General features: G+C 40.7%; 1 protein-coding gene across 2 annotated transcripts in view; it reads right to left on the bottom strand.

Moving 5' to 3' along the window:
• Positions 1-219: 219 nt before the first annotated feature.
• The window catches only part of PIK3C2A (phosphatidylinositol-4-phosphate 3-kinase catalytic subunit type 2 alpha), an 87,986-nt gene continuing 63,072 nt past the window's right edge, over positions 220-25,133 (bottom strand). Inside the window, exons 22-33 of one of the 2 annotated variants that reach the window (XM_007515846.3) lie at positions 22,165-22,294; positions 18,249-18,385; positions 16,860-17,029; positions 15,910-16,066; positions 14,953-15,062; positions 14,120-14,327; positions 8,251-8,375; positions 5,740-5,857; positions 5,571-5,643; positions 5,132-5,241; positions 4,924-5,049; positions 220-3,168 (exon numbers count right to left, since the gene is read on the bottom strand). In XM_007515846.3, the coding sequence (XP_007515908.2) occupies positions 2,986-3,168; positions 4,924-5,049; positions 5,132-5,241; positions 5,571-5,643; positions 5,740-5,857; positions 8,251-8,375; positions 14,120-14,327; positions 14,953-15,062; positions 15,910-16,066; positions 16,860-17,029; positions 18,249-18,385; positions 22,165-22,294 (1,647 nt within the window). In that variant the 3' untranslated portion in view covers positions 220-2,985. Of the gene's footprint in view, positions 3,169-4,923; positions 5,050-5,131; positions 5,242-5,570; positions 5,644-5,739; positions 5,858-8,250; positions 8,376-14,119; positions 14,328-14,952; positions 15,063-15,909; positions 16,067-16,859; positions 17,030-18,248; positions 18,386-22,164; positions 22,295-25,133 lie in introns of those variants that run through there. The other variant, XR_009545666.1, reaches the window with a different exon arrangement.

The following is a 25,133-nucleotide window of genomic DNA, read 5'->3' as shown; positions in this document are numbered from 1 at the left end:
GCTGAGCAGTGCTCTGGCAAATATATAGAGTTTTTATTAAGGTAAAATACCAAAGTAGCAATCCAGATCTCCAAAGGACCACACTTTGGGGTGTCTTGACAGGCCAGTTCTGAACTTGGAGATTATTTCGACCCATTAAGCCCCTGGATGAGATGTAAGCAACAGCAACAGCGAATGGACACCAGGGCTGGAGCCAAAGTGGTAACAGACTGACAAGGAAAAGAAACAACAGCAGACTTTATTCCAGAAAGATGTGAACAGAATGGCAGTACAGTTATGACGCTTCACATTCAATCCTCTGAATATATTCAAGGTATTAATAAAAATATAGTAAGATACTATACATCTTTAGTTATACCTTAATCATTAAAGTATTTGGTTCTTAGAAATGAGACTAATTGCCATATTTGTTAATATTTGCACTACTAGTCAAACAGCATGTAAGTCTATGGATTGTGGTAGTGTGGCTTTAGTCCCTTTTAATCCGGCCTAAGTATCAAAAGTGAATATTTTCGGATTTAAACGCCACAGTCCTTGAGTCCTAGAAAGAATAACTAAGTTAAGGCATTACAATTTTTATCCAACTCTGGTTTGAAAAGATGTTTTCTCAGAGGCCACGTGTGCCCTGATGTTGAGATACCTGTCGGTTCATATAAAGGCATCCATAAAAATGTCAGTGCAAGGGTGACAGTTTCTTTAGTAGAGAGAATACAGTTTTTAGAATAAACAATTATTATAAAATCTCAAAATTACCAATGAATGGAAAGAATTCTTCTGGTGCAGGACTTTTATGCAGCATATTATTTTTACCTGGTAAAAAATACTGTGATTACACATAATAATTAGTGTCAGTTTGTTTAAGCTCCTATTTTTGGATATATTTTAATTATCAATTTTAAGAAAATGTTCTTAAAACAGCTGATTTAAAACACATTGATCATAATAGTGCAAAAAAGGCTCTCCCCCCCCTTTGGGGGGGAGTAAGGGATAAAGATTTCACAAAGAAATAACTTATATTATTAAAATACATGTAAAATGTATACACAAGTTTTTAATGACTGAAGACACAACATGAGTTAAATTAAGAGAACATTACCACTTGTTATGATCTCTAGTGAACTGTACAATATTAATCATAATATACACTTTTAAAAAGAATTCAGATTTCTTGTAATGGACAAGTGGCATCACAGTTTCTAGCTCTATTAACTGTGCTAAGACACACTGTTGCAACAGGCGGCAAAGTGCCAATGATCTTTCACTGGACAGTATCGTTTTTTACAGTGACAAAGTGACAACTCATGGAATGGATCCAAATTATTATGGGATAGTAATTAGTACTTCTCTAAGCTACTTACACTATTGATGGAAATGTGAACTGGAAAAAACAAACAAATGAAGTACTTGATCTGTATTTTAAGTAACTTATTAAACCGACAACAAATCTTAACATTATAAATACATTCATATATCATACTCACAGGGCTTCCCACAAACAGACCATTAGTGTTAGGCACCACCAAAGTTCAAGTTTGGTTTTTGGTTTTTGTATTTCGTATCCTGTCCCACAAATACCTCTTCACCTAGACTATTTCTGCTCCGCAGGTGTCACCATTTTCATGAGACACACACGTAAATGTTCCGCTCCAGGCTAAACGGAGTTAGGGACTCTCTTTCCTCTCTTGGTTCTCTCCATTCCATCAGCTGTCTCACGGCAGCTAGACCATTAGGGTCTCTTATGACTTAAGTGTGCCTGACTTTCTCTTTTAACTGTGAGAACTATACAGCATAACAAAAACTATTAAATTGACTGACTAAGAAAAATGGATCTTAGTAGTTCCTATAAAACCAGTCTGAATCATGTTCTTTATGATTGTGATCCCCCTACACTGGACAGTAATTCATACACACGTACAATGTTTACAAGTGCAAGTAAGGCGGCTTCCCAGACAAACTTTGCCTTAATATCTACATTACATTCAGTCTGGACCCTAGAATTATTGTCCAAGGACTATTGTGAAGGTTTGCCCTACTGAGAGATCTTCCTGGGAACAGCAATGGTACATGAATGGACATACTTTACTGGTTTAACAAGGGAAAGGAGTACAAATAAAAGGAGATAAATTCACCATTTTTAACTCACTCCTAGAAATAAATAGAATCATAATGGAATGATGGGGTTTAGTGGACCTCATTGAGTTATGGCCATAAAAACAGAAATGACTGTTTACAACAGAAGTAATGGAAAGCTCCAGCATGAAAAGCAGAGTACATAGTTTCTTGTCTGTATTACGTTGAAATTAGTGAAAACTCCTTATATTTACTTATCAAGTCAGGAACAAAATCAGAATGCAGTGCCAGGGAAGCATAAGAAGTTAAGGCACCAGTATTTACAACTTCAGTGATCGGCACTTACTCTGAAAGAGATTTTAAAGACTTGATATAAAGCGATATTGTTTTTCCCTACTTCGATAAACTACTTAGTAGTTCTTAACACATTCTCGGAGTAGTTGTGCTTTGCGTTTCAGCCTTGTGAATTAGTAGCTACATTTTCTGGTAAGATCCTGCACCTCTGCCTTCCTTTGGTGTCTGCAAACATATACTAGCGGTGAAGAGTGAAAGAAAAACAACAGGGAAACATGCTGTGGCTGTGCCAGAAACTATGACAAATGGGTGGCTGAGCTACACACCACACTCAGACCAAGCTAAAGCTATTACTCTGAATCCTTCAAGATGATTGACCCTTCACCAACTCAGTCATCCCCAAGCTTAGGGTTTCTGGCATTCTATTTAATGATTTTAAAAACAGCAAAGGCTTCAACAAATTCATAAATGTCAGTTATAGAACTATGGGTCCAATAGTCATGTTGAAATGCAGCCAGTACAGTTACTTTACAATTTGTGTCCAAGGACAAAAAGTTCACAGGCATCTGTGTGTGCACATTGATGACGGTTCTTGCTTACAAAGCGCAGAGGTCCACTCCCTTACAAATAGGTTGCTGCAGCCAGCTGATACCACTTAACTGTTTCTTTGCTCAAGTTGAAATCTTTCAAAGGAAGAGTGATTCCGCCCAAGAAAAAATTTTCCCGCAGAGATTCAGCACTGAGCACGCTTAGTTGAAGCTCCCTCTGTCTTAGTGTTTCTTTACTATAGCCACTGTACACAAGCTACAGCAAAAAGAAAACCTTAAGTTAGAAGTTATTTGGCTTCTTGTGTCAAGTAAAAACAAACAGCAGAGTCAAAGAGCGACTATGATGAAGGAGACCCACGATGACATCTGGTAGAATCTGCCTCATATTTCAAGGCACATTTTATAGTTTATATTTCAGGAAGTCTAGATTGTATAATCACAACTCTGAAAGAAGAAAATGTTCATTGACTAAGAATTGGAAACAGCTTTTCTGAGCAGGACATATGAAGAAAATTTTTCCTCTTGCTTTTTTTTTCTTTTCTTTTTCCCTGTGGTATTTTTTAAAATTATTTATTTATTCCCTTTTGTTGCCCTTGTTGCTTTATTGTTGTAGTTATTATTGTTGTTATGGATGTTGTCATTGTTGGATAGGACAGAGAGAAATGGAGAGAGAAGACAGAGGGGGAGAGAAAGACAGACATCTGCAGACCTGCTTCACCACCTGTGAAGCGACTCCCCTGCAGGTGGGGATCCTTAGGCCGGTCCTTTCACTTTGCACCACATGTGCTTAACCTGCTGCACTACTGCCCGACTCCCAGCTCTCTCCTTTTCTTTCCCTCTGCTTCTCTACAAATTAAAGAAGAAAAAAAAGTCCACCTGGGCAGGGTAACTGTAAAGGCAGGAAGCACCGGAGCACCACCAAGAACAAACTAACAACAAAGCAAAAAGGACTACAGCATAATTTGTCAGCACAATAGTTACAGCTGCAAACAATGCCTGAATCTTTAAGAATGGACGTGCCTGCTGCAGGGCTAACAGAGAGTTCACAGGTCGGGCACATGCTTTGCCGTGTGCACAGCCCAGGTCGGGGCCTCAGCCCCACATGGAGGTGCTATGGCACTGAGGAAACTTTGGCACTATGGTGTGTCTCCCTGTCTGTCTCTACGTGAATGTGAAAGCAGCCCTGTAGTGTAACTGTGCATGTGTGAGGTCCAGGCTCCACTAAACAGAGCATCGAATGCAGCAGATTGTGCGAGGGAAATACTGGTGCTTGGTGATAAGTGTGGTGTGAAACTGTACCCCTAAACATGTAGCCTTGATGAACTGTACCCCTAAACGTGTAGCCTTGATGAACTGTACCCCTACACATGAAGCCTTGATGAATTGTACCCCTAAACATGTAGCCTTGATGAACTGTACCCCTAATCATGAAGCCTTGATGAACTGTACCCCTAAACATGTAGCCTTGATGAACTGTACCCCTAAACATGAAGCCTTGATGAACTGTACCCCTAAACATGAAGCCTTGATGAACTGTACCCCTAAACATGAAGCCTTGATGAACTATACCCCTAAACATGAAGCCTTGTAAAACAGTGTCAGATATTTGAAGTCTCACACCTATGAAATTTTAGGCGCAAGGACTGGCGTAAGGATCCCAGTTCGAGCCCCTGGTTCCCCATCTGCAGGGGAGTCGCTTCACAGGTAAAGCAGGTCTGCAGGTATCTTTCTCTCCCCTTCTCTGTCTACCCCTCCTCTCTCCATTTCTCTCTATCCTAGCCAACAACAATAATAACCACAACAACAATAAAACAACAAGGGCAACAAAAGGGGAAAAAAATAGCCTCTAGGAGCAGTGGATTCGTGGTGGAGGCACTGAGGATCCCTGCAAAGGAAAAAGAAAGGAAGAAAGAGAGAGAGAGAGAGAGAGAGAGAGAGAGAGAAAGAAAGGAAGGAAGGAAGAAAGAAAGGAAGAAAGAAAAAAGAAATTTTACGTAGAATTTGATCTTACCATTTCATTGAATGTCGGATTCCTAGTTTTTCGTGAAATTTTCGTTTTACGCTTGGATGCCTTATGAGTATCTGGAAGTAGGTATGTCTTGACATATGGATTTGGGTCGGCCCCATCGTCAGTAACCTATAAAGAAAAGCAGTCTCTTAACAGCGATGCTTTCTATCAAGGCACAGTCTCCTTGCAATCACTATTTGGAATCACTCACAAGATCTTTGATGTGCATCACCATGATGAAAAGAGTACCATTTCGGTACGACACCGATAATTTCACTGCTCCTCCTATCTGGCCTGGAGTAGGACTGAAGGAACCTGCATCTGAAAGTATAAATAAGTTACCTTTGGTTTACCTTGCTTGCCTCGGTTCAGACTACAACCCATGGATTCTGCTTCAGTTCCAGAACCATGACATACAAGGGAAAGAAGCTAAAGAACGCAGTTGTCACCGATACATCCTTCTCTACTAGACAGACTCTAAGTAGAAAGAACTGAGTTTGTCAGTAAATCAGCTCAACAAGAACACTGTCTTCTTACTATTTTTATTATCTCAGCAACTACACTGTCACGCTTGCATGACCATTCAGAAGTGAGGTTTGCAGATCACAAGGAAGCTGTGAGTCATCAAGGAGGAGAAAGAAAAGTCTCACCTGCAGACCTTGCTACTCCTTCTGCCTTCTCATCACGAAGTAAAGGGTGGAAAAAAGTACAGACAAGATCACACTAAAGAGAAAGAAAGGGTTCATGAAGTTAACTCCATTAAGTCAACAACTACGCAGGAAGAAAGACAGTCTGTTATTTTCCAGGTAGGACGGTTACCTCTGCTACATCGGTTGAAGCACTCATCAAATTCTGTAAGTAACTATTCAGCTCAATTTTTCTTTTGGCTGCTACATCTTTTATATGTGTTCTTCCTAAAACCATCCTGTTGGGAAAACTGAAGAAGAAAAGCAGAGACAATTAAAGTTTAATTTATTTCATCTGAAAGCCTTTATAGACTTGAGCACAGAGCCTACTCAGTAGAATCAGATGCCATGCAAACCACTGCCACCTGGTCAGAGGCAAAGCCAGAGTGCACCTTGGTGCACACAAGAATCAATACAATCTAGCAAGAGGCCAGTAGGCCTGTAATTCCACTGAACAGATATAACATGAAGGAAAAAAAATGACCAGTACACTCCTCCAAAAGAAGATGGCTAAATGTGTTGACTGTCATGTGTGGACCAACATGGCTTCAAGGAAGTCTTTCCAGCATGCAGACACGAGCTGGGAACGTCCTTGACCAGCGGGACTGACGACGTTAGTTACTGGATGCCTCAGTGGATAATCTGTCAGCTGACATCCATGAGAACTTTTGGCCTTTTTATTTTGCTCATTTTAGGTATCTTGAGCTGAGAAATGGGACCTTTACCAACTCTGCTCTGGTCAATACATAAATTGGCCACTTCTGGTCATTTCTTCTTAGAAAGTGAGATCTGAAAGGTAACTGAAGCTGCAGCATTAAGAAAACGTTCCTATACTAAACTTCTGCATTCCAAGAACTTGAGTATGTTGGTCTGTTCAGAACCAATTTGACATTTAAAAATATAAGTATAGTATTTGTGTAGAATACACATTTTAGATACTAAAATCCAAAGTGGAGCCATAATCCACTATGAAACAAATACTGTTGGTTTCTCATCAAAGGATTGGGAGGAGAATCGTTCAAGCCTCCATTGGTAAACTAGTACACAAGTTTATGGATTTACTAACTTGTTGCATTTATTATTTGTTTTCTCCTTATTTCATATCAACATTATTTGCAAATATTTTATGCAGGTATGATCTCCCAAAAAACACATCTTCAATAGCTATGCTGTCGTCAACTTATGTACAAATAACACAGGGCAAAGTTGGTTAAAGAACTATCTTTTGGGAGTCCGGCGGTAACACAGCGGGTTAAGCGCACGTGGCGCGAAATGCAAGGACTCGTGTAATGATCCCAGTTCGAGGCCCTGGCTCCCCACCTGTGGGGGAATCCCTTCGCAGGTGGTGAAGCAGGTCTGCAGGTGTCTATCTTTCTCTCTCTCTGTCTTCCCCTCTTCTCTCCATTTCTCTTTGTCCTATCTAACAACGACGACATCAATAACAATGACATCAATAACAACAATAATAACTACAACAAGGGCAACAAAAGGGAAAATAAATAAAAGTTTTAAAAAAGAACTATCTTTTGTTAAAGACATTAAGACTGTGAGCACAGGAATCCTTTTTTTTTAATATTTTATTTATTTACTTATTTACTGGATAGAGACAAAGAGAAGTTGACATGGAAGGGGAAGATGAAAAGGAGACAGACACAGAATTTATTATTATTATTATTATTTATTTATTTATTTTTAACCAGATCACTGCTCAGCTCTGGTTTATGGTGGTGCTGGGGAATGAACCTGGGACTTTGGAGCCCCAGGCATTAGAGTCTCTTAGTATAACCTTTAAGCTATCTTCCCCAGCCCATTCATAATATTCCTATATGATGCTAGGGACTAGGTACACACACTACCAGGTGAGCTAGCTTCCAATCCCTCATTTATTACTTTTCAAAGGAGTTCAGTATTGCCTTAATATACTGTTTATGAAAATAGCTTTTGATTGTCTGTCTTTATCTTTCTCTTTCTTTCTCTTTCCTTCCTTTCTCTTTTCTCCTTTCCCTTTCTTTCTCTCTTTCTTTCTTTCTTTCTTTCTTTTTCCTCCTATTAGGTCTTGAAATTTCATTGCTCCAAACAAGAGTTTTGTATTTTTTCCAGAGAGAGGATGAAGGAGAGGAGGGGAGGGGGAGAGAAAGAGGGAGAGGGAGAGGGAGTAGAGATCAGACAGAGGGGGAGGAGGGAAGGGAGAAAGAAACACAGGTCAGGAAGAGGAGGTGGGGGAGAAGGAAAGATATCACAGCACTGTTCCATCACTAACACAGCTTCCCCTTTCATGGTGCTCTCCTGAGGTGGTCTAGAGCTGAACCCATGCATGGGAAAGTGTGCATTCCAGAAGGAGAGCTATCTCCTGGCCTCTGAGTTATTCGATTTTGATCATTTAGTCATTGTATTCTTCTGATCCATGTGCATTCAATAATGTGCCTCTAGTCCTTGTCTGTGTTAGTATCATATTAGGTCCATGTTACATGATACATGAGGTCCATGATACATGTTAGTATCATATTAGGTCATAGAGAACAAACGAAAGTAACGATTATTCTATAATATCCTAACAAATGTTTCAACAAAGCTTTTGACCTACACACTTGATAATAAAGAAAGAATTCCCTATAAAGAACATCATACAAGGTCAGGAACATACCCTGGTAACTTCCAAAGTGGAAAAATAATACTGAGCTTATTGTGAAGTTCCTGAAACTCGTCAAATGTCCGGAAAACAAATGATGGTTCAAGCTGTCCTTCCCTCAAAATTCGAATCACGTAAATCTGAAAAAAAAAACCATACCTCCAACCATTAGATCTACAGTAAAACCTTTCCTGACAGAAATGTTCTCTCACCAGTAGCAATAACAAAAACAAAGTTATTTTAGGTATAGTCATTTCATTCATTCAGAGGCGTATCATGCAGATAATTAGAGTGGTCATCATCACTGCCGGCTATGTAAGAACTGTAAAGAGAAAGTATCAGGTGGGTGAAGGAAAACATAAAACTACTACTGTCTACTAATAATACCATTTTCTTCCCTCTGGTTGTTGCTTCATCACTGTCTTGGGTCATCATTTTCAGACAGACAGACAGACAGACAGACAGACACCACAGCACTGAAGCATTTTCCAATGCAGTGGGGGCCAGACTCAAACTTGTACTGTGCACATGGTAAAGCAAGTCACTATCCAAGCGGACTATTTCACCCACCCAAGACATAACTTTAAAGAATAAAATACTGGGGGTGGGAGTAGGTAGCATAATAGCTATACAAAGTGACTCTCATGCCAGAGGCTCTAAAGTCCCAGGTTCAATCCACAAACCACCATAGCCAGAGCCGAGTAGTGCTCTGGTAAAAATAAAAATAAAGTAAAATAAAATAAAATAAAATAAAATAAAATACTGGTACAAATGGAAGCATCTACAAAACATCAGAACTGAAATTCAGGAGTGTATTTAAATAGCATATTTTGGGGCTGGGTAGTGGCTCACCTGGTTGAGGCACATGTTACAGTACATAAGGACCCAGGTTCGAGCCCCCAGACCCCACCTGCAGGGCAGTAGCTTCACAAGTGGTGAAGCAGTGCTGCAGCTGTCTCTCTGACTCTCATCCTCTCTCCCCCTTCCCTCTCGATTTCTGACTGTCTCTATGCAATAAATAAATAAAGTTAATAAATAAAACAAAAGAACCAAGAAACAGAAAATTTTACTAATAATAGAAAAAGTGGGATCGCTTTCTCTCCTCTCCTCTCCTCTCCCGGATCAACTAGGAATACCAAAGGAGACCACCCGGACCGAAAACAAGACAGGACTATAATGACCACAGGAACCCAGTAAATCACCCGTGAGTACAAACACGCGTGGCTGGTGATAGAGAGGAGAGAGGTGCCTAAGGAGAGATTAAGTGACTGCTAACAGTTCAACAGTTTGTCAGTGGAGACACCACCTCCAGTCTGCTCCACCAACAAGGGGACAGCTGAAGGGAGGAAAGGACTCCCCAGAGACTCACCAAGTACAACTCTGAGTCTCCATTGCTACTACCCTCAGAATCTGGAGCAGCAACAGGGAGGGACACCAGGGCACAGAGATCTAACCAGGAAACTCAGGAGAAGACCTATACCTCGGTGGCATAGCTGAAGGGCTGTGAAAGTCTCTTTGCATAACCACTGGATTATCTCTGCCACACCCTGCTTTATCTCTTGGTCAGGAGTCATTGATTAAGCCAAGAAGCCTATTGATAGTTTAAAAGCCCTCAGGCTACCATAGCCTACAGGGGAAAAAAAAAAAGGCTTTTACACCACTGAACTCCAACTCAGGGATTGAAAAAACTGTTAACTTATATAAAATGGTTAAAACAACAAGAAAAAATAATGGAGACTCGAACCAGGACAAGAGTCCAGCTAAAAGTCCTCCAGAGGGCGAAGCACAAAACAACGAGTTCAACATCCAAACATTAGCTAAGGAAATAATAACAGGAGTGAGTAAAGAATTTGAAAAAATTGTAATCAGAACTGCAGGAACAACAAATGAGAATATGGAAGAAAATTCTAATAATCTCATGGTTATTAGAGAGCTGAAAGCTGAAATTGCTGAGCTAAGAAGGCAACTAGCTGAACAAGCTAAAACAGTATCAGAGCAGGGCAACAAAATAGATGAACTCCAGAAAGCAGTAGAGGGCAGAGAGAATAGAATCAATGAGGCTGAAGACAGAATTAGCAAGATTGAGGATGAATTAGAGACAACTAAAGAAGAAGTAAGAGATCTCAAAAAGAGATTAAGAGATGCTGAAAACAACAACAGAGTCCTATGGGATGACTTCAAAAGAAACAATATACGCATTATTGGCTTACCAGAGGAAGAAAGAGAAGGGGAGGAAGAAAGCATTCTCCAGGCCATAATAGCTGAAAATTTATCTAGTTTAGACAACACCAAAGACATAAAGATTCAAGAAGCCCAAAGGGTCCCAAACAGAATTAACCCAGACCTAAAGACACCAAGACATGTCATACTTAGATTGGAAAGGAATAAGGATAAAGAAAGGATCCTCAAGGCTGCAAGAGAAAAACAAAGAGTCACCTACAAAGGAAAACCCATAAGATTAGCAGCAGACTTCTCCATACAAACACTACAGGCCAGAAGAGAATGGCAAGATATCTATCGAGTGCTCAATGAGAAAGGCTTTCAGCCAAGAATACTATATCCTGCTAGATTGTCATTCAGACTAGATGGAAGCATCAAAACCTTCTCAGACAAGCAACAGTTGAAGGAAGCAACCATCACCAAGCCTGCCTTGAAAGAAGTTCTGAAAGGTTTCCTATAAACAACCAGACCACCACAAATAGAACATATATCAAAACACTCTAAAACTCTACAAGAATGGCGTTAAAATATCTTCAATCTTTGATATCAATAAATGTCAATGGCCTGAATTCACCTATTAAAAGACACAGAGTAGGAAGATGGATCAGAAAACACACCCAACAATATGTTGTCTACAGGAAACTCACCTAACGCAACAAGACAAACACAGACTTAAAGTGAAAGGATGGAAAACTATCATTCAAGCCAATGGCCCACAAAAAAGGGCAGGAACAGCTATTCTCATATCTGACATGATAGACTTTAAAATACATAAGATTAAAAAAGATAGGAATGGACACTACTTACTGCTCAGAGGATCAGTCAATCAAGAGGACTTAACAATTATTAATATCTATGCACCCAATGAGAAGCCATCTAAATACATCAAACTTCTACTGAAAGAGCTACAGCAATATATTAACAGTAACACAATCATAGTAGGGGACTTCAACACCCCACTATCTCAACTTGACAGATCATCCAGGCAGAAAATCAGTAAAGACATAAGGGAGCTAAATGAAGAGATAGATAAACTAGAACTATTGGACATTTTCAGAGACATTCATCCCAAGAAACTGGAATACACATTTTACTCAAATCCACATGGATCATTCTCAAGGATAGACCATATGTTAGGCCACAAAGACAGCATCAGCCTATTCAAGAGCACTGAAATCATCCCAAGCATCTTCTCAGACCACAGTGGAATTAAACTAACACTTAACAATCAACAAAAGATTAGTAACAGTGCCAAAATGTGGAAGCTCAACAGTACACTTCTTAACAACTTCTGGGTCAAAGAGGAAATCAAAGAAGAAATCAAAATGTTTCGAGAGTTCAATGAAAATGAAGACACAAGCTATCAAAATATTTGGGACACAGCTAAAGCAGTCCTAAGAGGGAAGTTCATAGCTATACAAGCACACATTAGGAAACAAGAAAAGGCACAAATAAACAGCCTGATTGCACATCTTAAAGACCTAGAAGAAGAACAAAAAAAAAAATAGTCATATAAACATCTCGGGCCCTTTAACTTGGACTCTTCCAGCTAATAATTCAAGCTATGTGCCAAAGAAATAATGTAACCACGATTAAACATTAACTACACAGCCTGGCTTAGTGACCTTTGGCTTGAGTCATATACAAAACCACTTTTCAGCGTGGAGGAGAGAGCATAATGGTTATGCAAACAGACTCTCCTGCCTGAGGCTCCAAAGTCCCAGGTTCAATCCTCCCACACCACCATAAGCCAGAGCTGAGCAGTGTTTTGGTGTTTTTCTGTGTGTGTCTCTCTCAAAAATAAAATAAATAAAAATATTAAAAAAAAAAAAAAAAAAACACTTTTCAGATAATCAGACTCAGACAATAACTCCTAGCTCCAATTTCAAATCTTTTTGGAATGTCTAAAACACTAAAGTGTGCTTTATTGCACATTTTCTTTCCCTTTTTTTAAGTATTTCATTTACTTATGTATTTATTTAATAGCTAGAGTCCATGAGAAATTGAGAGAGGAGGAGACAGAGAGGGAGGAAGGGAAAAAAAAAAAAAAAAAAAAAAAGTGAAAATTAACACAATACTAAAGTCACTTGAAGTTTCTTTCAATTTGGGGGGCCGGGAGGTGGTTAAGTGCACATAGTACAAAGCATAAGGCAAGGATCCCATAAGCATAAGTGCACATAGTACAAAGCATAAGGCAAGGATCCCAGTTCAAGACCCTGGCTCCCCACCTGCAGGGGGGTCGCTTACAAGTGGCGAAGCAAGTCTGCAAGTGTCTATCTTTCTTTCTCCTTCCCTTCTCAATTTTTGTCTTATCCAAAAAAAAATTTTTTTAAAGCCACAGGAGCAGTAGATTCATGGTACACCGAGCCCCAGTGATAACCTTGGAAGTAAAAAAAAAACTTTCACAATTTGTCAAACAGCACAAAATAATGCTACACATCTGGAGGGGAAAGCACACTAGAGGCGAGCTTGTTCTTGTTTAAAAATAACCTTCATGTCTGTGTTTATAAGAATATTTCATCTCTAGAGAGTGGGATGAGAAGGGAAGCTTTACTTTATGTGCTTACCTCTGAAATTAAGAGCCAGCTGGAAAAGTGAAGATAAGGAAAGAGATGAGAATAGTAATCCCAGGAATGATGATCAGGAAAGGATTATCTGCACTTGATAGCTTTAGAGCAAACTTACCCCCCCCCAAATTACAATGCTAATCTATTAACTATCACTGTAAAGATTTATTTTAACATTTATACTGGGAGTCAGGTGGTAGTGTGGCGTGTTAAGCACACGTGGCAAAAAGTGCAAGGACCGGCGTTAAGGAACCCAGTTTCAGCCCCTGACTCCCCACCTGCAGGAAGGTCGCTTCACAAGTCGTGAAGCAGGTCTGCAGGTTTCTGTCTTTCTCTCTCCCTTTCCATTTCTCTCTGTCCTATCCAACAACGACGACATCAACAACAACTACAACAATAAAACAACAAGGGCAACAAAAGGGAATAAATATTTAAAAAAAAAAAAAAAAACCATTTATACTATTTTTATGAGAACAAGTGAAAGTTTAACTAGAACCCTGCTAAGCTTTCAGACATGTGGTGCCAAAGACTGAACCTGGACATCATGTACGCAAGCCCTGACCTCTACTGCAAAGTTTCCCTCCCAGCCTATTGCTCATTAACATTCATTTCTTGGAGTACTCTTTATGAAAAAGAGAAAGGAAAAAAGAGAGAGAGAGAGAAAGAATGGAAGGATGGAGGAAGCCTGAAGAAGAAATATTTGCTGGTTTTTTTTTTTTTTTGCCCCGAGGGTTATCACAGGGGCTCAATGCCTACACTGGGAATCCACTGCTCCTGAAGGCCACTTTTTCCATTTTTTGTCGTTGGGTAGGACAGAGGAAATTGAGAGAGGAGGGCAAGATAAAGAGGGAGAGAAAACAGGTAAGACACCTGCAGACCTGCTTCACCGCTTGTGAAGCAACCCCGCCCCTGTAGGTGATAAGATGGCAGCTTGAAACGGGATCCTTGCGTGGGTCCTTGTGCTATGTGCACTTAACCAGTGCACTACTGCCTAGTCCCCAAGAAGAAATATTTGTAACTTCAGCAGACTCAATGAAGAAGGCAGGTGAGGGTGACAATAACAGATGTATAAGTGTAAATACTGAACTCCAACTTACATAATGTTTGTCTGGATTATATTTCTTATGGTAAGTGAAAACAGAGGCATCCTTGATTCGACCATCTTGTCTAAAGGAGTATGTTTTGGGTGAAAAGGAAAGGATGGGCTCATCGTTGGAGGGAAGACCAGAAAAGCGCAACTGAGCAAGGTTGTGAATGAAGAAGTTAAACTTTGTGGCAATGCTTCCCAAACTTGACTCAATCAGCCTAAAAAATAAAAATCAGAAAATGAGTTAACAGTGAACACTCAGATGAACACATGCTAAGTTCTTTTAACACAACAAAAGGCAATACTTTTGCAGCTCTAAAACTATCAAGTAGTATTGGGTAGGTAACCTAACGGTTATGCAAAGAGACTCTCATGCCTGAGGCTCCAGAGTCCCAGGTTCAATCCCTTGCACCATGATAAGGCAGAGCTGAGCAGTGCTCTGGTAAAAAGAAAAGGAAAAGGAATAAAGAAAGAATGTCCTACCTCTTCTCCACAGAGAGGAAGAAAGCACCAGAAAGAGAAGGGCGTGAGCTTTTGTGTTCTGACTGTGGCATTATAATGATGTGGTACCAACAGTCAGGATCAACTCAGCCACCAGAAGCTCGGGTCATACTTGTGTTAAGATGTGTTTTTAAAGCAATTAACGATATTCTGGGGGCAGAGCAGTGGGGCACCTGGCTAAGCAATTATGTTACTATGCACAAGGAGCCGAGTTCAAGCCCCCATGCCCCAACTGTAGGTGTAGGGAGGGAGCTTCATGACCAGTGGAGTAGGTCTGCAGGGGACTAAGCTAAGGAAAGCTGGCCTGTCTGAACCTTCTCAAATATACTTAAAATGCCTTACCTAGTAAAAAAAATGGTAGCTTCTGCATCTGTAGTTTGTGGTTGCAGGGCATCTCTAACGTACTTCAAATCCTGGGTACTTGTAAGTTCTGGCAATCCTGAAGGAATCATCTATGAAAGGGAGAGAGAGTCTAAGGTAAAACCTGCTAAGAGGTAGCGCTACGTAAATGGGCACCAAACTTTGGTGAAGGGCATGATGACTCTCACACACCGAAGTGCAAGTGTGAAGTACTCCTGGAAGTCAATATTTCTGTAAAACACTATTAAAGCACGAATATAAAATAAATTGAAGACTGTCTCATATGAGTGGAGTCTGGCATATTTCACATAGCAGCAATCTAAAAGAAGTTCAGGAATAATGGCTCTGACAAATTTTTAAAAAAATTTTAATATTCCCTTTTGTTGCTCTTGTTTTATTGTTGTAGTTACTGTTGTTGGATAGGACAGAGAGAAATGGAGAGAGGAGAGGAAGACAGAGAAGGGGAGAGAAAGACAGACAACTGCAGACCTGCTTCACTGCGTGTAAAGCGATTCCCCTGCAGGTGGGGAGCCTGGGGCTCGAACTGGGATCCTTATACTGGTCTTTGCGCCTTGTGCCACATGTGCTTAACCCACTGTGCTACCGTTTAACTCCCAGATCTGACAACTTTTACTCCCATATCACAAATAGCACTTAAGAAATACTTGCGGTGGGCAGGCAGTGGCGTACCTGGTTAAGTGCACATACTACAGTGCACAAGGACCTGGGTTCAAGATCCTGGTCCCACTCGCAGGGGGAAAGCTTCATAAGTGGTGAAGCAGTGCTGCAGGTGTCTCTCTCTCTCCCTCTCTTTCTCCCCTTCTTTGTCAATTTCTCTCTGTCTCTATCCAATAATAAATAAATAAATGAAATAAATATTGAAACACAGAAGCACTAATACAATACTAATTACACTTATAAAGAACAGAGCTAACTTACCAGTGAAAGGAGGTTAAGAAATAGATTTGCTTGTTTCCTTATCAAGTTGTAGGCCTGACAGCAGAGGTCCACAAACAGCTGGAAACGAATAGTGGGCTTTTCACCCCCATTGATGACATAGGCCATGTCAGAGGTCAGCACAAAAGGAGCGCGGTCCCTAGGTAAACAGAAAGTACACACAAGGTATGAGTCACACAAGGGATAGAAATACTGTTGCTGGGAGTCGAGCAGTAGCGCAGCAGGTTAAGCGCACGTGGCGCAAAGCACAAGGACCATATAAGGATCCCAGTTCAAGCCCCCGGCTCTCCACCTACAGGGGAGTCACTTCACAGGCGGTAAAGCAGGTCTGCAGGTGTCTATTTTTCTCTCCCCTCTCTGTCTTCCCCTCCTCTCTCCATTTCTCTCTGTCCTATTTAACAACGACGACATCAATAACAACAATAACTACAACAACAAAAAAAAAGGGCAACAAAAGGGAAAATAAATATAAAAAAAGAAAAGAAATACTATTGCTATTATATGGTTATGTAACTAAGCTGCTTAGAGTCAACTTCAATTGGGAGACTTAGTATCAGACAATTCTGAATTTGCATAATTTTTTAAAGTAATTTTTTCAGAAAAGCTATCATTACTGAATGTATATACAAAATTTCCCCAAGATAGTAGTTATAAACCCACACACCCAGAGATCCAAATGTATACAAACAGGAAAATTTCTAATAGGTGCCAGTTAGACTAAATACACTTTAGTTTATTTCAACAAAAGGTAAGCATATGATCATTCTTGTCTATTACACGGGAAGGTCATCTCTCATGGTTTTTTGATCCCCAGTTAAGCTCAAAGGGAACCAGAAGGCAAACAGTAATAAGAGACAGGTAAGGCTTGGGATGTTAATTTGTGAAACAGAAAATGCCTTTTTCTTCAGCAACAGCAATAAGAATATTAGTACCTTTTGAAGCTACCAAACATCTGTGCATGGCCCAAAAACTTGCCAAAGTCAATGTGAAACATGTGTCCTGTACTTCGAAGCATGATATTGTCATTGTGTCGGTCACAGATGCCTAAAACATAAGTGGCTACACAGCATCCAGCACAAGAATAGATGAAATTCTCAGAAGCCTGTAATAAAAATATAAAATTTTAGAAAGGCTTATTTCAAGAGGCAGAGCCCCCGGTCCCCACCTGCAGGGAGAAAGCTTTGCAAGTGGTAAAGCAGTGTTGCAGGTGTCTCTCTGTCTCTCTCCCTTCTCTATCATCCACTTCCCTCTCGATTTCTCGCTGTCTCTATGCAATAAATAAATAAAGATTCAAAAAATGTATATAAATAAATAAAAAGAAAAGAAAAGAAGAAGAAGAAAGTGTCTTTGAGTTTTCTGTAGATCAATCTGGGATCATTCAAAGTACTGTCTATATTTCCTTTCTCTTAACATGATTCAGATAGATATACACTGAACCAAAAAGCTGATACCTCCCATGATAGCAACAATGGTTATCATGTATGCAACTCTATTGCAGCACCATAATCCTCACAATAATCTTGAAGCACTACTATTTCAATATCCACCATACAGAACAAGCAGCACAAGTCACTCCAGCAAAAAAGAGATTAAAGAACTTCTCCAAGTCCTTTAGTTGATGAGTGACTGAAAGCCTGAATTCAAGCCAAGAGAATGTCCCAAAGTTAAAACTACCCAAATTCATTTTCATTTCATGCCTGAGGCACCAGAACTCCCAGATCCAATGCCCATCACAAGTCACAGTTGAGCTGTGCTCTCTATATAGAAAAAAAAAATTTTTTTAAATCATTTTTACAATTTTCCCCATGATTTTTGAAAATTTAACATTCTGGACTAAAAAATAATAACCTGTTTTATTGGCATCTAAATACATGTGTTTTTGCTTTGTTTTATTTTGTTTTTGTAGAAAGGATGACTTTCACTCAAGTTATTGTCATTAAGTATGTCCCATTTGAATATTATCTTTTGTTTACATAGAGAATGGAGAAAGACAGTTTTTTAATTTTTAAGTTATATGCTTTCATTATTAATTTATTTATTGGATAAAAACAACTATCAAGAGAGAAGGAGGAGATAGAGAGGGAGAGACAAAGAGAGACATCTGCAGTACTACTGCTTCACCACCCATGAAGCCTCCCCCTGCAGGTGGGGACCCAGGGCTTGACCTGAGTCCCTGCACACTGTAGCATGTGCACTCAGCTGGTGCACTGCCACCCAGCTCCAAGACAAACAGCGTTTTCACACAGTCACCAGAATTGGAAATGAAAGCCTTCAAAACCCCTATTTTATAGCAGTTTAGATTAAAGAGATATGCTACTCACCTTCTCATATTCCTCTTCAGAGGGATTATACTTTCTCAGCCACTCTGCAAGTGGCTTGTCTTTGAAGGATCCTGTCACACCATATTCCACCTGGATTTTCCGGAGCGTGTCTGAAGCAGGGACTAACTCCACCATACCTTTAATAACAAATGATGAAGTTATGTGAAGACATCTCTCAAAGGTGAGTCTTTAAAAGTTTTTGCTTTCAATTGACATATGATACTCATTACCAGTGATCAATTTTCAAAATGAAACTTAGCAGCCCATACTATGAAAATGCAAGATATTAAAATTCTTTTCTATTTTCAGAAGTACCAAGATATAAAAGTTGAATTTGACTATCTGCTATTTCCCATATCCAGGATGACCATTTTGACTGTAAACCAGATATTGACTTCCCTTGTAAAATTACTTGTACGATACAGACTACCCCATTTAAACACTCTCTTCCTCTCGCTCTCTCTTGCTCTAAATACTCATTTAGGCTAGATAAAAGTATATTATACCCCTTCAAAGAGAAAAACAAATTAAAACTGTCCTTTTGATATAAAATTCCATTACAGAATTTTATTTTCACAACTGAAATGTAAATATATGAGGCTGGGAAAATCATTTTTGTTTGCCATTGCATCTCTTAAAAAAAAAAAAAAGAATAAGTATTCATTCATGAGAAAGAGAAAACCAGGGCTTCTTTCTGGCATACACAGTAGCAGGAAATGAACTCAGGGCCTCATGTTTACAAGTCCAACACTTTGTCACTTACCAGCTTGCTCTGCAACATTTTTCATCAACTAGTTTATTTACTGGATAGTGACAGAGAAATTGAGGGAGACCTGCAGCACTGCTCTGCCAACTGCGAAGCTTCCCACCTGCAGGTGGCGAATGAAGGCTTGAACCCTGGCCCTTGCACATTGTAACATGTGCGTCACTTCCAGGTCCTGCTCTGTAACTCTTATAAAATAACTATCAGACAGGGAGTCGGGTGGTAGTGCAGTGGGTTAAGCGCAGGTGGCGAAAAGCACAAGGACCGGCCTAAGGATCCCAGTTCAAGCCCCTGGCTCCCCACCTGCAGGGGAGTCACTTCACAAGCCTTGAAGCAGGTCTGCAGGTGTCTATCTTTCTCTCCCCGTCTTCCCCTCCCCTCTGCGTTTCTCTCTGTCCTATCCAACAATGACGACACCAATGATAACTACAACAATAAAATAACAAGGGCAACAAAAGGAAATAAATAAAATTTTTTTTTAAAAAACCTATCAGACATCAAAGTACCGGACTGTTTTATGAAGACAAATGTAGGTGGAGGGCCAGGGGAGATATTAAAATTCTGATGCAAAAGACTTTCCTGCCACCATGAACCAGAGCTGTGCATGTAATGCTCTAGTTAAAAATAAATTAAATGGGAGTCGGGCGGTGGCGCAGTGGGTTAAGCGCACGTGGCACAAAGCACAGGGACCGGCGTAAGGATCCCGGTTCGAGCCCCCAGCTCCCCACCTGCAGGGGAGTCGCTTCACAGGCAGTGAAGCAAGTCTGCAGGTGTCTATCTTTCTCTCCCCTTTCTCTCTGTCTTCCCCTCCTCTCTCCATTTCTCTCTGTCCTATCCAACAACAAAGCAACGTCAACAATGGCAATAATAACCGCAACGAGGCTGCAACAACTAGGGCAACAAAAAGGGGGGAAAATGGCCTCCAAGAGCGGTGGATTCATGGTGCAGGCACCGAGCCCAGCAATAACCCTGGAGGGGAAAAAAAAAATTAAATTTCAGATGGATAACTGTACCTGTAATATTAAAAAGAGAGAAGACTACAATGTGTGTGCAAATACATACTGAATATTCCCAGCAGGCTAAGCATGTGTCTGTATTTTGGGAGCATAATATCTAGAATGAAGACTAAGTATGGGAAGAACAAAGATTTGCATTTCAATTAACTCTGTTACATGCTATTTAAACGTTCCACTGCATGCGTACATTGCTGATATAATTAAAAGGTAGATTTTGAGGCGGGGAGACAGCATAATGCTTATCACAAACACCACACCAAAATACTGTGGTTCAGCACTGGGGTAGCTCCATGATGATGGAGCACAGCTATGTGGTGTCTCTCCTCTCTGTGTCTTTTTTTCTTCTCTCCAAAAAATAATTCATTTCCCGTCGTACAACTAACATTTGTTCATAGGAACAATCACAGGGCTGGGAGACCTCTCACCCGGTAGAGCTCAGTCTGCCATGCACGGGGAGACCCTGGGTCAAGCCTCCCACCATCACACAGGAGCACCCTGGAAAGCAGACGTTTCAGTAGGAATGGAGTGGTACTTTTCTCTATCCCTCTCTGCCTCTCACTTTCCTTCTGAAAGAAAAAAAATGTCTGCTGGGGGCAGTGAAATCATACAGGCCCAGGTGCTGGTGAAGCCCAGGTGGAAAGAAACAAAAAAAGACCAGAGAGAATTATGGGCATCAGATACTGGCATTTTATACTTATTAATCTCATTTAATTCTCCTCCTTTCTGTCCTCCACCCCCATCTTTACTGGGGTTTCATTAATCTGGGCTGACTTTTTTGGGTAAAAAGAAGACAGGGAAAGATACCACTGCTGGACCCAAGTTTTCCCTAGTGGGATGGAGGCCAGGCTAAGGCCTGGTGGAGTGTGGTAGAGTGGGGAGCACTCGAGGAGTTATGATGCGGATCCTCTCACAGTATCTCTGTGAGTAGTAAGCTATCATTAACTACACTTAACAAGTGTATGAAGAAAAATAAAGTCTGTTCTTAGTAGTAAAGAACTTTATATACATTATTTTAGTTTGCAGAAATGAAATCAAATTTGATTTAGCTATGACCTTCATTTTAAGTTAAAAATACCATAAGGTCCTTGTCGGGTCAATGAACAGGTATTACTAGTTACTGTAGCAAATCATTTATTAGTGTGAGCACCTGAATTAGTAATGCAACACAAAGTCAAGTAACAAAACAGCCAATCCACTGGGGAGATGGGCCTTGCACTTGAAGTCCCAGAGGCCAGGTGCACATCCTGGTACCACCATATGCCAAAGCTGACCAATGCACCTGGTATTTGTCTGTCTGTCTCTTTCTCTCATGAAACTAAGTAAACCCTGTCTTGGGAGGTGATGTAGTGCCTAAGGCGCAGGACTCTCAAGCACAAAGTTCGAAGTTCGATCCATCATTGCACCTGCCAGAGTGATGCTCTGACTTTCTCTCTCATCAACCAATAAATCTCCCCTCAACCCCCTCAGAGCACTGCTCAACTCTAGCTTATTATGGTGGTATGGGGGATTAAACCTGAAACTTTGAAACCTCGAGCATGAAAGTCTCTTTTGCATAACCGTTATGCTATCTAGCCCCCCCATAAATAAATCTTAACAAAATGAAAGTAGGAGATAACATGATGGTTATGCAAAAAGACTCTCATGCCTGAGGCTCCAACATCCCAGGCTCAGTGCTCTGCACCACTGTGATCCAGAGCTGAGTAGTCCTCTAGTATATTGGTGTATGTTTGTCTCTCTCATTAAAGTAAGTAAAATCTATTTTTTTTAAAAAAGTAAACACTCTTTCTTATATTTTTAATGCCACTAAGGTAAATGCTGGGGCTTGGTGCCTATCCAATGAACCCACCACTCCTGGAGGCCATTTTTTCCCATTTGTCTTCCTTTTTAAGGGAAGAGAGAGAGGGAGACAGAAAGACACCTGCTGACGTGCTTCATGCTCCTTCAGGTGGGGAGGGGCAGCCTGAACCCTGATCTGTGAGTATGGTGATGTGTGTGCCCAACCAGATGGGCCAGATCCTACTCAATAATCTTCAAGCCAACAATAACTAAACCAGAGTGTTATCGGCATCCCCTTAGGAAAGGTACTCTGAATTAAATTTTCAAAGACAAAACACTTGGACACAGTTAACATGCATACCTCGATCTCTACCAGTTGAAAGACATTTGAAAATGACCATCCTCAGGTCTAGTCCCTCTTTAAGCCAGATTTTGTCCATAATCTTGATCATCTGTAATGCTAACATATCTTGTCGGAGATCTTCACCAACCTTGGTGGGGGGGGGAACAAAACAAAACAAAAAACTTGGTTCTTTTCCAAAGACTTATAAACTGCATACTGTACAGAGGGCAAGTACAAAGACTGAGATGAATAGAACTGTTTTTGTTTTTTTTGTTTTGTTTTTTGTCTCCAGGGTTATCGCTAGGGCTCAGTGCCTGCACCACAAATCCACTGCTCCTGAGGCCATTTTTTCCCCATTTTGTTGCTCCTTATTGTTGTTGTCATTATTGTTGCCATTGCTGCTGTTGTTGTTGGATAGGACAGAGAGAAATTGAAAGAGGAAGGGAGACAGAGAGGGAGAAAGAAAGACAGACACCTGCAGACCTGCTTCACCCCTTGTGAGGCAACCCCCCTGGCACAGGCGCCATCATATGAGCTGCTTGACATGGTACCAGCTTTGCAGGAAGTTCAACACGGCTGGACTCTTCAGGCCAAACTGAAACTATCTTGCCTTTTGCCATGTATAAGGCTTGGGATTAAGCTCTGTGTGGTCTTAATAATCTTTACCTCTGGCCAGGCCCAGAGCCTAATCAATAACAAAAATAATGACAAAAATTCTGCACTACACTCTGTAAGACTGATTATAATGGAACAAGCAGTATCAGTGAGGCAGAATTTTTTAGGAAACTCCTAGAGCAAGAATTGTTTCCCCCTTTATCTATGCCACTTCCTTTAGTATTCCCACTAAAATATAGAAAAAGATTGGTGCTTCCCACAGTAGAGGGGCCACCTTATATAGCATAATTAATAAATGGAAAGTTATGATACCTGCCTAGATATAATGGGCCTTTTAATCTACCACCCACCACTATGCTCCCACTTCCTTATGCAGGAATAGTACACGAGAGCCTAGTGAGCACACACAGAAGATGGATTCCAGCTAGAGAGCTTAACTTTATGGAGAGGGTGGCCAGGTCAGCACCACCTTGGTGCCTTCTCAGTAAAGAACAGAACAAAACTCCTTGATCAAACAATGGAACAGATTTTATGAAAAATGGGTTGTTCAATTTGTTTAAGGCCCCTAGAAACATAACAAACTTGAATTTTCTTTTTAAATATTTATTTTTTTTATTTATTCCCTTTTGTTGCCCTTGTTGTTTTATTGTTGTAGTTATTATTGTTGTCGTTGTTGGATAGGACAGAGAGAAATGGAGAGAGGAGGGGAAGACAGAGAGGAGGAGAGAAAGATAGACACCTGCAGACCAGCTTCACCGCCTGTGAAGCGACTCCCCTGCAGGTGGGGAGCCGGGGTTCGAACCGGGATCCTTATGCCGGTCCTTGTGCTTTGCGCCACCTGCGCTTAACCCGTTGCGCTACAGCCCGACTCCCAAACTTGAATTTTCTATGAGCCAGGGCTTCTGATGCATAGGGACAAGAGGATGGCATAAACATATGGGTAGAATATTAATCTTAATCAATAGGACATTTGCCTAGCACACAGGTACAGGAATAATAAAAGACATAGAAACTGTGATGTGATCTCTAGGGAGAAAAGCGCCCCGGAATGTGAATGTTCCACAAAGCAGGTGTTCCCTACCTGTGCTGTTCTTACTTGGTGATTTTTGTTTTAATAATCAAACCCTTGGTGATTTTTGTATTAATAAACAAAGCCTTGGTGATTTATGTATTAGTGACCAAAGCCTTGGTGACTTTTGTTTTAATGATCTAAGCCTTGTGAGACTATAAAAATAAAGTTCTGCTTGAGTCTGACAGAGATGTCTGCTGGAGTTTGACTCAGCATCAACTCACTCGTCTCTCATTCTTCCTCATTCCGCTCCGATGCCCCTCCTCTTTCAGGGACCCCTGAGACCTGCCAGGGCTGGCCCCCGGCATTCCTCCTGCAGGTGGGGAGCCAGGGGCTCGAACCAGGATCATTACACTTCACACCATGTGCGCTTAACCCCGCTGTGCTACTACCCGACCCCCCAATAGAACTGGTTTTATTCTCCTGTGATGTTCTAGGAAAAGTTACTCAAGACCTTCATGTCTTGGTTTCTAGAATTGTACACTTTTAAAAATGGTGATTTTTTGCAGCATGTGAAAAGTTTGTAACAGTCAAAATATTCTAGTTCTTGGGGCTGTATAAATGCCAATATTCTTTTTCTTTTTTTCTTTTTTCTTTTATTGCCCCCACCAGGGCTGTTGCTGGGCCTCATTGCTGACACTGGGAATCCACAGCTCCCAGCAACCATTTTTTTTCTTTCGATTTTATTTGAAAGGACAAAGAGAAATTGAGAGGGGAGGGAGAAAGAGAGGGAAAGAGAAAGACACCAGATCTGCTTCACTGCTTGTGAAGCCTTCCCCCCCCGCAGGCGGGGAGTGGGAGCTTAAAGCTGGGTTCTTGTACTTGGTGATACGTGCACTTAACTGGATGCACCACTGCTTGGCCTCCCAATATTCTTATACTACACAACAGTTTTATAGGATGTTACTACTGAAGGAAACTGAGCAAATGCTACAGAGAACCCCTGCTTAATTTTTTACAACAGAGTATTTACATCTATCTCAAAATAAAAAAGCTTAAATTCGTGAACCAACCAGCAGGATCAAGAGAGTGAACACATCTTTCACTCCCTAAAGTAAGCACTAAACCCTTTACTATTCCTGGTTTACACACACACACACACACCACCACCACCACCACCACCACCACCACCACCACCCTCCTTTGCTACAGTCTTCTCCAATCTTCGGGTGTCACTCATTTGTTTTTAGACACTATAGATTTTCTCACATTCCCAAAAACGTTTTAGAAATAGGAATGATAGAACAGGCAAGCTTTTTGTCTGGCTTCTTTAATCAGCATGCTACACTGAGATCTGTTTGTG

The sequence above is a fragment of the Erinaceus europaeus genome, chromosome 17 (assembly GCF_950295315.1).
Source record: "Erinaceus europaeus chromosome 17, mEriEur2.1, whole genome shotgun sequence".
NCBI classification, from domain to species: Eukaryota; Metazoa; Chordata; class Mammalia; order Eulipotyphla; family Erinaceidae; genus Erinaceus; species Erinaceus europaeus.
Note: the sequence above shows the minus strand (reverse complement) of the source record. Positions and strands in the feature narration are given on the sequence as shown.